The sequence below is a fragment of the Macaca mulatta genome, chromosome 1, assembly GCF_049350105.2.
Source record: "Macaca mulatta isolate MMU2019108-1 chromosome 1, T2T-MMU8v2.0, whole genome shotgun sequence".
Lineage (NCBI taxonomy): Eukaryota > Metazoa > Chordata > Mammalia > Primates > Cercopithecidae > Macaca > Macaca mulatta.
The window spans coordinates 234,122,690-234,135,344 of record NC_133406.1 but is presented as its reverse complement, the minus strand read 5'-3'; the positions used below and the strand labels follow the sequence as shown (position 1 = coordinate 234,135,344).

Here is a 12,655-nt window from a genome sequence, read left to right as displayed (position 1 = left end):
CACTGCAAGCTCCGCCTCCCGGGTTTATGCCATTCTCCTGCCTCAGCCTCCCGAGTAGCTGGGACTACAGGCGCCTACCACACCTGGTTAATTTTTTGTACTTTTAGTAGAGACAGGGTTTCACCGTGTTAGCAAGGATGGTCTCGATCTCCTGACCTCGTGATCCACCCGCCTCACCCTCCCAAAGTGCTGGGATTACAGGCGTGAGCCACCACGCCCGGCCAGGAAGCACTGTTTTGGTGCCTCTGCTTAAGCAGCCTCTGCCTGCCCCACAGGCCACGCCCTCCTGTTTCCCAGGCTCCCTCTCAACACTTTTCCTGCTCTCCCTACAACAGGCTGGCCCGCAAGCCTGCCTGTGTTCCCTGCCCCATGCCCCACAGACAAATGACCAGACTAGTGGGCAGGGATTAGGTCAACCCCTGCAGAGCCTGGCAGGCACACAGACACGTGTCTCATTGGAAGTGTAATAACTTTCTTTTTTTTTTCGAGACAGTCTTGCTCTGCTGCTCAGGCTGGAGTACAATGGTGTGATCCTGGCTCATTGCAACCTCCGCCTCCCGGGTTCAAGCGATCCTCCCACCTCAGCCTCCCAAGTAGCTGGGACTACAGGTAAGCACCATCACGCCTGGTTAATTTTTATATTTTTATTAGATGGGTTTCGCCATGTTGGCCAAGCTGGTCTCGAACTCCTGACCTCAGGTGATCCTCCCGCCTCAGCCTCCCAAAGTGCTGGGATTTATAGGCATGAGCCACTATGCCCAGCCTAGAGTATATGTTTGATAAGGAAGTTATTCATGCCACTGTGCCTAGGCGCACTTTGGAGGCCAAGGCGGGAGGATCGCCTGAGGTCAGGAGTTAAGAGGCTAGCCTGGCCAACAAGGCGAAACCTTACTCTACAAAACCCAACTCTACAAAAATTAGTCAGGCGTAGTGGTGCCCATCTGTAGTCCCAGCTACTTGGGAGGGTCACCTGTGCCTGGGAGGTTGAGGCTGCAGTGAGCTGAAATTGCACCACTATTCTCCAGCTGGGGTGACAAAGTGAGAGACCTGTCTCAAAACAAAAAACATGTACTCCAGGCTTGATGAAGTGGCTCATGCTTCTAATCTCAGTGCTTTGGGAGGCCGAGGTGGGAGGACTGCTTGAATCCAAGAGCTTGAGACCAGCCTAGGCAACACAGAGAGACCTTTTCTCTAAAAAAACTAAAAAATGAGCCAGACATGTTGGCACATGCCTGTAATGCTAGTTTTTCAGGAGGCTGAGGGAGGAGGACTGCTTGAGCCCAGGAGTTCAAGGCTGCAGTGAACTATGATTGGGCTATTGCACTCTAACCTGGGCAACAGAACAAAACCTCGTCTCTAAAAAAAAAAAAAGTAAAATAAAATAGGCCAGGTGCGGTGGCTCACACCTGTAATCCCAGCACTTTGGGAGGCTGAGGCAGGTGGATCACCTGAGGTCAGGAGTTCGAGACCAGCCTGAGCAACATGGTGAAACCCTGTCTCTACTAAAAATACAAAAATAACTGGGCATGGTGGCATATGCCTGTAGTCCCATCTACTCGGGAGGCTGAGACAGGAGAATCGCTTGAACCCAGGAGGCAGAGGCTGCAGGGAGCCAAGATCACGCCACAGAACTCCAGCCTGGACAACAGAGCAAGACTCTGTCTCAAAAATAATCAAAAATAAATAAATAAAAAAAATAAACTCCGTATACTCCATTCTAGGACTCCTTCAGCTCTATCTTCCCCTGGAAGAAAGAGGTATTATTTACCCTCCACCAGTTCTTTTATCTGAGCTCACAAAGACATCACTGCCCCCACCATATAGGAAACGAAGACACTGCTGTTGTTCTACAAGGCACAGGGATACACAGTTCTAGGAGTGTGACATCATGGCAGCAGCAGAGACGACAGGAAGCAGAGGCTGGCTGGGGGCTCCGTCTCTGGCATATGTCAATCAACCTGATGATGAGGCAGTCTGTCGTTCTCTGGGACAATGGAACGATCCTTAAGTCTGTAAGTGTTTCGGTCCACTGACCAACTCTCCCTGAAAGCACTTTCTCTGCGGCCTCGTGGCATAGGTGAGGGAGGTGTGAGGCCTGGATGGTGCAGCCTGGCCGGGGCTGGGACAAGGGTCCGCCCCCGCAATCCCACCTCTTCCCACCTGCACACTGCCTGGGCTTCACGCCAGTGCTGCACCTGCCCTTGATGTACGCAGTGACCTTGTAGGACAGACAAGACAGTGCCAACCGCCGTGATAAAAAGAACACAGTTCTAGTCTCCTAAGTCAACAAAGACCACCAAAGAGGAGCTGCTGTCTCTCATATTTACCATCTTGGTGTGAGATTACGGAACAGCTTGAGACCAAATAAAGGTCCCTGCAGGTCTCCGGCTCCAAATTCCAACTGTTTGAAAAGGAAAAAGAGAAGGCGTTAGTGGTGTTTTATCTCATAGCAGCAACCCAGGCTCAGGTATGTACCTCTGGGTATAATTCCTTCATTCAATTCACTGGTCTTGCCAGGGCTCTAAAAGAAGGGGGTAGAAGATTGTTAATGTCTCATCTTAACCTTAGCCAAATGGAAATGTCTGCTGCCACAGATCCAAAGGAGACCCAGGTTTCAATGGCACATGTTTCACTGGTGTCCCTCCAAAGAAAAAAACTGCTCACCTCTGATCCTTGCCTCCCAGGCTGAGGTCAGGAGACCAGCCAGCTCCCCACCGCTCCCAGCGCAGCGCCCCCACCTGCAGAGCGCCTGCTGCGGTCAGGTGTGCGCCCCCCACCCCCCCGCCCCTCCGCATGCACTGCTGACTCCTTTTTATTTTCATCCTGAGCCAAATGTCTCCCAGGTGACTGGGGTGGTCCTCAGGGGTCTGACGTTAAAAGCCCAGCAGCAGTTCCACACTCGCATAGCCTTGGAAGTCACAGCTGAGCCTGGCTGCCGTGTTTACTAGTCTGGGTGACTTTCAAGCAACTCTTCAATGTTAATTTGATGCAGCTCAATTTGCTCGGCAGAACTGGCTGTTAAATGGCCACCAATCAGTGAACCATCGCACTGGAGAGAGCACCTGCCTTCTGAATTGTGCAGGAAAAAGAGCCCACAGGCTTTTTGCTCAAGGGAACACTGAGTTTCAGAGGCTGGATTTCTAGAAGTTGCTGTCTCATAGGAAACCTGAGGAAGACTGACAGGACTTCTCAGATATAAGACCTATTTATCTTTTTTTTTTTTGAGATGGAATTTTGCTCTTGTCCCCCAGACTGGAGTGCAATGGTGCGATCTCGACTCACTGCAACCCCCGCCTCCCGGGTTCATGTGATTCTCCTGCCTCAGACTCCCAAACAGCTGGGATTACAGGCAGGCGCCACCACGCCCAGCTAATTTTTGTATTTTTAGTAGAGACGGGGTTTCACCATGTTGGCCAGGCTTATGAGACCTATTTTTCTTTTAGGACCAGTCAACTGATGGAAGTTTGACACTTGGTACCATTTTACAACAACAGGGCCCCCTGGGTGAGTTTGAGGGTGCGCTTTGAGAGTGTAAATGTTCAGAAATAAGACTTTGCATGGACAACACAACTCAGCCAACAGACATTCTCACCTCTCCCCATCCCTTTGCCGAAGTTACTCGTCTGAGCGCAAAGTTAATGGAACCTCCTCCATTTCCATTCTGGGTTGAGAGGCTTCCAGAGAGGATGGCTGTGTCTGTCGCTGTCAAGGGTGCCTAAAAATGATATTTGCTGGTAATGAATGAATCAAAACAACAGGAAGTGCCAGTGGCAGCAGCCTAAAGAACGCACTGTGAGTCCAAGGCCAAAGGTGCAGACGACTCCTCTGTTCAGAAGCACACGTGGATGCAGAACTGCCGCAGCAGCTTGACTTTTCTTTCGCTTTGTTATTTGGTCTGCATGTGACCACAAGGATAATCTGCTTTGCAAAAGCTTTAATGGGCAAATTTCACACCACCAGGGGAAACAGGGGCTGCCTGTCCCAGCGGTATCAGCACAGGGACTTCGCTGTGCGCCTTCCCTCACGGTACACCTGGGGCCTCTCCTGTCCTTGCTTGCCATCAGGGTTCTGGGGGGACTGGAGACTTTTCCATGGCTGTATTCTGTATCAGCTGACTCAGGGAGCTCCAAGAGGGGGCAACTTTCCCCAAGTTAGGACTCCATGTTGTTGGCTGATGCAACGGAGAATAAATTAACGAGCTGAGGAGACAAAGATCTACTATAAACACTCAGGAGAATGGCCTGACCTTGCCACATTCAAATAGTGGGCAGAATGGTGACATTTTCGTGTGCCCAGGGCTCAGGATGGGACCTGCTATAGCCTTGCGGCACGTAGCAGAATTTGCCTTAAAACTAAAATCAGTGGTTAGAATGATCCATGGAGGTCTGCTTTCTCTCCCAGAACCCCATGACCTTGGGCCTCTACTTCTCCCAGACCATTAACACCCTCTGCTGGAAAGGCCCAAGACCTTGGGAGCCAAGTGCCCCAGCCCACACTCCTGCTGGCTCACATGCCAGCACAGCGGTCACACACGGCTGGGACTGAAGCGCTTTCTTTTTTAAGTGGCTAATTGCATCCTTTCATAAATAAAGATGAGAAAAACCCTGGACAGACTCTCGTTCCAGCTGCTTGGTGTGCTGTGCCTCATTAACTTGAGCCCTTGCAGTACTCGGAGAGGTGGTTGTGTGCTTTACCTCAATGGACTGGGATATGTGCATTTTATTAATTTCAATCTGCGGAAAGCTACTGCCGGACACATCTTCATACTCCTCATCATAGCGATCAAAAAGGTCAGTGGCATCTACTCCAACGCTGATCGTTCCCTGGGGCAGAAAAACAAGCTGTCAGCAGAAGGGGTGGTATTTGTGGAATGAAAGACAATGCTACACTTCAACAGCCAGCTTGCTTTAACTGAACAGGTCATTCGACTTTAGGGTTCACTGGGTTTAGGTAGGACACGCCACCAGGAAGCCCACAAAGCATGAATGTCGCAGTCCGAACCAAACTGCAGAGCACCACAGATGTCCGGAGCTAGAATACATCATTTGACCAGCAGAGCTGGTCTGCATGTCTGCAGAGCAATGACATGCCAAAGACAAAAGTGTTAGTCAAAGAAGAGCAACGCAGTTTGATTTTCAGAGACCAAACAGGCCCGTGAATGCATAAAGCAACCTAGAAATGAGCTACATGGATCAAACATTTTTTGGTAAACACCGTACACTGCAAAACTACCCTAAAACTCTTTAAATAAAAATACTTTCAAAGATAAAGCAGCACAAATTATGAACAAATGGGAGACTTAAAAATTAATCCTTCTCAAATTAATTTGAGAATTAAGTTTGAGAAACAGAAGTGTATTCACTCAAGGAATTCTAAGCTAAAATTTTGCTGATAAAAATGCTTGTTATGCAGAAAATCAATGTTTGTTATTCTTTTATGGTCACAACTTTAAAAATGGACACATATCTTAATCCAGTATATAAAACCATGGCCACATACACTTTTTAAATTAAACTTTCGCAGCCCATTACAACAATTTTTTTTTTTTTGAGATGGAGTCTCGCTCTGTCGCCCAGGCTAGAGTGCAGTGCCGCGATCTCGGCTCACTGCAAGCTCTGCCTCCCGGGTTCATGCCATTCTCCTGCCTCAGCCTCCTGGGTAGCTGGGACTACAGGCGCCCGTCACCACGCCCAGCTAATTTTTTGTATTTTTAGAGATGCGGTTTCACCACGTTAGCCAGGATGGTCTTGATCTCCTGACCTTGTGATCCGCCCACCTCGGCCTCACAAGGTGCTGGGATTACAGGCGTGAGCCACCACGCCCGGCCTTGTATTTTTTTTTTTTTTTGAGATGGAGTCTCATTCTGTCGCCCGGGCTGGAGTGCAGTGGGCACGATCTTGGCTCACTGCAAGCTCCGCCTCCCGGGTTCACGCCATTCTCCTGCCTCAGCTTCCCGAGTAGCTGGGACTACAGGCACCCACCACCATGCCCGGCTAATTTTTTGTATTTTTAGTAGAGATGTGGTTTCACCATGTTAGCCAGGATGGTCTCGATCTCTTGCCTTCGTGATCTGCCCGCCTTGGCCTCCCAAGGTGCTGGGATTACAGGCGTGAGCCACCATGCCCGGTCTTGTTTTGTTTTTTTTTTGATACGGAGTCTCACTCTGTCGCCCAGGCTGGAGGGCAGTGGCATGATCTAGGCTCACTGCAACCTCTGCCTCCCGGGTTCAAGCGATTCTCCTGCCTCAGTCTCCTATGTAGCTGTGATTACAGGCATGCACCACCATGCCCGGCTAATTTTGTATTTTTAGTAGAGATGGGGTTTCACCACATTGGTCAGGTGGTCTCCAACTCTCAACCTCAGGTGATCCGCCCACCTCAGCCTCCCAAAGTGCTGGGATTACAAGCGTGAGGCACAGCGCCCAAGCTAAAACAATTTATTGAGGTTTAATTTCTGTATTACAATATAAACTGCACCCATTTGAAATGCACAATTCAATGAGTCTTTGACATGTATATGCTGGTGAAACTACCTCCAAATCAAGACACAGAACATTTCTATCACCCCATAAGTAGCCTGACAGAGTGGTTTTTGTTTTGTTTTGTTTTCTTGAGACGGAGTCTCACTCTGTTCCCCAGGTTGGAGTGCAAAGGTGCAATCTCGGCTCACTGCAGGCTCCCCCTCCCGGGTTCATGCCATTCTCCTGCCTCAGCCTCCCAACTAGTTGGGACTACAGGTACCCGCCACCACGCCCAGTTAATTTTTTGTATTTTTAGTAGAGACGGGGTTTCCGGTGTTAGCCAGGATGGTCTTGATCTCCTGACCTCGTGATCCGCCCACCTTGGCGGCCTCCCAAACTATTGGGATTACAGGCATGAGCCACCGTGCCCGGCCGGCCGAGAGAGTGTTTTAAGTGGTCAAGAAAGGGACCTCTGAGAAGGGGACGTGGGAACAAAGACACAAATGAGGATGGCCCTCGTGGGCACCCAGTGGAGGGGCAAGGAGGTCTCTAGGGCTGGAACGGAGGGGCAATGGCAGGTGAGTTCAGACAGGGCGGTGTTTGGGTAGTCTATGGAGTGTCACAGGTGGGGTTTAAATCTGTTGTTTCTGTTGGTTTAGCCATTAGCTCAGATTTTTCACTTTTATGTCAGAGTGCGTTTTGCAGATGGACCATCACTTTATTTCTAGCATCTGCCATGGTGAGACGCACAGTGCCTTTAGGAGCTGACCAGTGAGATCCCACCACTCTTTTGCCATTTCTTTGCAGATGAACTGTAGGAAGCACCTCCCTTTCTAGGCTGGGCATGTGTGCTGCACGCTGACGCAGTGGTGAGGTGCGGCTCACTCCTGGCCTCGGTCGTGGGGAAGTATCAGATGCTGCTGCCCATGTGGCGGAGCCGGTGGCGGCCAGAGCCTTGGCGTGTGGGGCAGCTGAAGTTGTCGAGCCCACTGGTCAGCCACATCCCTAGGAAACTCCAACTATATATGAAAACGTGTGGGGAACACAGGTGGCCTGTGCTGCAGAGCCTGTCAAAGAGCACCCTGAGCACCGCTGCCACGATGTTTCCGTCGCCTGTTGAAGGATACCCGTCAGGCTTTGCACATGTCTTCTGTGAAGAGCCAGAGTGAAGACTTTTGGTGCCGTACGGCCTGTTGTCGGAATTCATCTCTGCTACTCAAATGGGAAAGCGGCCAGATAAACAGTCAATGACTGAGTGTGTCTGTGTTCCAATACAACACTGCTCATGAAGCTGAAATCTGAATTTCACATAACTTTCATATGTCACAACGGCCTCTTCCTTTGGTTTTTCTTGACCATTAAAAAATGCAAAAACCATTCTTAGCTCACAGGCCACAGGAAAACAGGCAGTGGCTTGAATCTGGAAATCCTTGATATAAATCTACAGGTTTTTGTTGCTGTTTGGCGATGCTTTCTTTTTCAATAAACTCTTCAGGCAGGGCTGACACTGAGTATTAAATTTCCATTTTCCCAGAGAGCTGATGAACTTAAAAATCGCATAAACTGTTTTTCCACACTGATCATCCAAAGTGCTAACTCTGAGCACGTGAAAATCAAGTTTCAGATCTGCTGGAGAAGCACCAGCGTCAACGGTCAGTCATTCCTCCAAGACTGTGCCGGAAAGTGGGCTGTAGCAGCAGGTGTATTTACATATAACTGTGAAAATCATTTTTCATTTAGATCAAATGGTAGTTCCTCTACATTAATTTCACTCACATTTCCACTCCAAGGTCTGCAATGCACAAATGAAAGATAAAGCAACAGCTGTTTCTGTGTTGGTTGCCCTATTAGCCCAACTTCCCAACTGTTAATGATGCTAGCTTTTTTTTTTTTTTTTTTTTTTTTTTGAGATGGAGTCTCGCTGTGTCATCAGGCGACATTAGCCATTAGTCCAGTGCAGTGCAGTGGCACGATCTCGGCTCACTGCAACCTCCGCCTCCCGGGTTCAAGCGATTCTCCTGTCTCAGTCTCCCGAGTAGTTGGGACTACAGGCGTGCGCCACTATGCCCAGCTAATTTTTGTATTTTTAGTAGAGACAGGGTTTCACCATGTTGACCAGGATGATCTTGATCTCTTGACCTCGTGATCCGCCTGCCTCGGCCTCCCAAAGTGCTGAGATTACAGGTGTGAGCCACCGTGCCTGGCCAGTGCTAGCTTTCTATCAGATGCTTCAATCTGAAAATGCATTAACCCTAATAATTACTTGATTTCGGTTGAGGGTGAAACGCCTGACATTATAAATGCTACTATAAACTCAATTTAAAAGTTCCACATTGAAGGTAAATGTGTTTTTTTTTTTTTTTGTGGTGATATTCAAATATCAACTTTGAGGCAGTGTAGCGTTATGGTAAAAAATATTTTTATTAAGTCAAGAAACCCATGGACTAGAAACATCCTTAGAATTAGTTGTAGTGATACATAATGTATAATTGTGTCAAAACAAGCTGTGGTACTCTACCCATGGAAAATGAAGTTGTAGTTGTCAAAATTCACAAATTTTTATATTCACAGAGTAACAGCACAAACACATCCCTGTGATGACGATGATTCTGAGTAATAAAAAAAACTGCACGGCAGTATATGAACAATTTGTGGCCAGGTGCGGTGGCTGATACCTGTAATCCCAACGCTTTGGGAGGCTGAGGCAGGTGGATCACCTGAAGTCAGGAGTTCGAGACCAGCCTGGCCAGCATGGTGAAACCCTGTCGCTACTAAACATACAAAAATTAGCTGGGCACGAGTCCCAGCTACTCTGGAGGCTGAGGCAGGAGAACTGCTTGAACTTGAAAGGTGGAGGTTGCCGTGAGCCAAGATCTCGCCACTGCACTCCAGCATGGGTGACAGAACAAGACTCTGTTTCAAAAACAACAGGCTGGGCGCAGTGGCTCATGCCTGTAATCCCAGCACTTTGGGAAGCCGAGGCAGGCGGCTCACGAGGTCAGGAGTTCAAGACCAGCCTGACCAACATGGTGAAACCCCGTCTCTACTAAAAATACAAAAATTTGCCAGGCGTGGTGGCGTGTATCTGTAATCCCAGCTCCTCAGGAGGCTGAGGCAGGAGAATTGCTTCTACCTGGGAGGCAGAGGTTGCAGTGAACCAAGATCGTGCCACTGCACTCCAGCCTGGGCAACAGAACAAGACTCTGTCTTAAAAAAAAAAAAAAAAAAAAATTACAATCACTGAAAATAAGGCTTGTAATGAAAAATACTCTGAAGCTGATCTTTTTGTTGGGGAAAAAACCATACAAAATAAATAAGAGTTCAAACGGTTTATGAGATATAATTTTGAAATTCCATAATGGCATTTTGGAGTATCTTTATTTTGGGTAGGAATCTTGGTGGAGCTGTCATGTTTAATTGGATAAATTTATATTCTGTTCTAGAATGAAATGGAATTGAAAAGGTCTACAGTTTTGTAGCATCTAAATTTGATAAAACATTCAAAAGATCATAAATAAAGATGATTTAGAAAAATGTGTCAAAGAAAACTGTTGTGAATAAAGTTAAAAAGACGATACCTGTCAAAATACTTGGGCCAAGATATTTTTATGTTCTAATATGAAGAAATTTAGAATGGAGAGAGTATTTTCTAAATTAAAAATATGATACACAGAGAAGAATCAATTAAATGTGTCAAAAATTTCGGTTGGGTGCTGTGGCTCACTCCTGCAATCCCAGTACTTTGGGAGGCTAAGGTGAAGGGACTGCTTGAGCCCAGGAGTTTGAGACCGGCCTAGGCAACATGTTGAGACTCTGTCTCCACAAAAAAAACTAAAAAAAAAAAAAAAAGATTAGCTGGCAGTGGTGGTATCCGCCTGTGGTCCCAGTCACCTGGGAGACTGAGGTGGGAGGATTCCTTAAGCCCAGGAGGTCAAGGCTGCAGTGAGCCGTGACTGTATCACTGCACTCTAGCCTGGGTGATAGTATGAGACACTGTCTCAAAGTAAAATAAAACTTGCTAAATATAAATGCAACTTTCATAAAGATAGTAGGCAATGGTATTAAAGAAAAAGACACTGGAAATACACTCTTCACAAAACAGCGTGACACACTGTGGAAGTTAGATCAAAGGCCTCCCAAGGAACCATGCCTGCGGGTACTCATGCCCTCATAAAGAGCCCTCTCCTTGATCCTGAACCTCTCGGGTTCATAAAAGCAACTCTCAGACTTGCTTTTGTCCAACAGAATGCACGGATTTGATGGTGCTGACTTCAAGACCAGCTCATGAGAAGCCTTGCAGCTCGGCCCAGGTCTCTAAAATGCACTATCTGGGTGACACTAGCTAACATGTATTAAGTCCAGCTACCCAGAGACTGCTGTTGGCAAGGAAGCCTGAGGGGAGAGGTTGCCTGGAGAGAGAGCGATGCCAGCCAACTCCGCTGAGGTACACGAGACATGAAAGCAGAAGCCACTGCTGACGTGCAGACCAGCAAGCCTGCAGAGGATGAGACCCAGCTACCACCTGACTGCAACCCCTGGGAGCACCACCCCATCACGGTCAAGTCCCAGCCAATCCACAGAACTGTGAGACAGTATGGAATTGTTGTTGGAAGCCACCAAGTTTGGAAATGGTTATACAGCAGCACATAATCAGCACTGATATTGGAGACAGACAAGGTTGATGAACAGACTAAAAGTCTGTGGATACATGCCCCAAATAATAACTCCTACTCTTTTTTTTTTTTTTTGAGATGGAGTCTTGCTCTGTCACCTGGGCTGGAGTGCAGTGGCGTCATCTCGGTTCACTGCAAGCTCCGCCTCCTGGGTTCACGCCATTCTCCTGCTTCAGCCTCCTGAGTAACTATGACTACAGGTGCCTGCCACCATGAGTGGCTAATTTTTTTTGTATTTTTAGTAGAGATGGGGTTCCACCGTGTTTGTTAGCCAGGATGGTCTCGATCTCCTGACCTTGTGATCCGCCCGCCTCGGCCTCCCAAAGTGCTGGGATTACAGGCGTGAGCCAATGCACCCGGCCGCCATGTTTTCTTAAGAACATTTTATTTTATTTTAAGAGACAGAATCTTCCCCAAGCTGTAGTGCAGTGGCACAAACAGCTCAATGCAGCCTCAAACTCCTGGGCTCAAGTGATTCTCCTCCCTCAGCCTCCCAAGTAGTTGGGACCATAGGCACATGCCACCACACCTGGCTAATTTTTGTATTTTTTGTAGAGACAGAGTCTCGCTATATTGCCCAGGCTGATCGCCAACTCTTGGGATCAAGCAATCCTCCTGCCTTAGCCTCCCAAAATGCTGGGATCACAGGTGTGAGTCATCGTGCCTGTCCCAATATTTTATTTTTCAACTACCTTTGAATAAATTATTTATAGTTTCTCTGATATAATAAAACCAATATTCATTAAAACATATTTCAACAAATGACATAATCTGAATATTTTATTTTATTTTTTTAGAGACAGGGTCTTACTTTGCTGCCCAGGCTAGAGTGTGGTGGCTTGATCACAGCTCACTGTTGCCCTGAACTCTCGGACTCAAGGGACATCCCTTCCTCGGCCTCCTAAACAGCTGGAATTACAGGCGCGTGCCACTGTGCCTGGTTAATTATTTAAAAAGTTCTTTTTTGGCCGGGCGCGGTGGCTCAAGCCTGTAATCCCAGCACTTTGGGAGGCCAAGGCGGGTGGATCACGAGGTCAGGAGATCGAGACCATCCTGGCTAACATGGTGAAACCCTGTCTCTACTAAAAATACAAAAAACTAGCCGGGCACGGTGGCGGGCACCTGTAGTCCCAGCTACTCGGAGGCTGAGGCGGGAGAATGGCGTGAACCCGGGAGGCGGAGCTTGCAGTGAGCCGAGATCGCGGCACTGCACTCCAGCCTGGGTGACAGAGTGAGACTCCGTCTCAAAAAAAATAAAATAAAAAAAAAAAAAAAAAAAAAAAAAAGTTCTTTTTTTTTTTTTTTTTTTTGAGATGGAGTTGCACTCTTGTCGCTCAGGCTGGAGTGCAATGGCACAATCTCAACTCACTGCAACCTCAGCCTCCTGGGTTCAAGTGATTCTCCTGCCCCAGCTTCCTGAGCAGCTGGGATTACAGGTGTGTGCCATTGCACCCAGCTAATTTTTGTATTATTGGTAGATATGAGGTTTCACCATGTTGGCCAGGCTGGTCTCGAACTCCTG

The 12,655-nt window shown here is 47.9% G+C and overlaps 1 protein-coding gene and 1 long non-coding RNA gene across 5 annotated transcripts in view; one reads left to right on the top strand and one right to left on the bottom strand.

Annotated features, from left to right (window-relative positions):
• The window catches only part of DNAJC11 (DnaJ heat shock protein family (Hsp40) member C11), a 72,153-nt gene that overhangs the window by 16,322 nt on the left and 43,176 nt on the right, over positions 1–12,655 (bottom strand). For all 4 annotated transcript variants that reach the window (XM_077977430.1, XM_077977415.1, XM_028840421.2 and 1 more), the window contains exons 5-7: positions 4,695–4,823; positions 3,593–3,715; positions 2,328–2,401 (exon numbers count right to left, since the gene is read on the bottom strand). In XM_077977430.1, the coding sequence (XP_077833556.1) occupies positions 2,328–2,401; positions 3,593–3,715; positions 4,695–4,823 (326 nt within the window). The remainder of the gene's footprint in view (positions 1–2,327; positions 2,402–3,592; positions 3,716–4,694; positions 4,824–12,655) is intronic.
• LOC144336802 (uncharacterized) lies at positions 490–5,416 on the top strand. The gene is made up of 2 exons (XR_013409118.1): positions 490–609; positions 3,444–5,416. It is a non-coding gene; the product is annotated as an uncharacterized LOC144336802 (long non-coding RNA).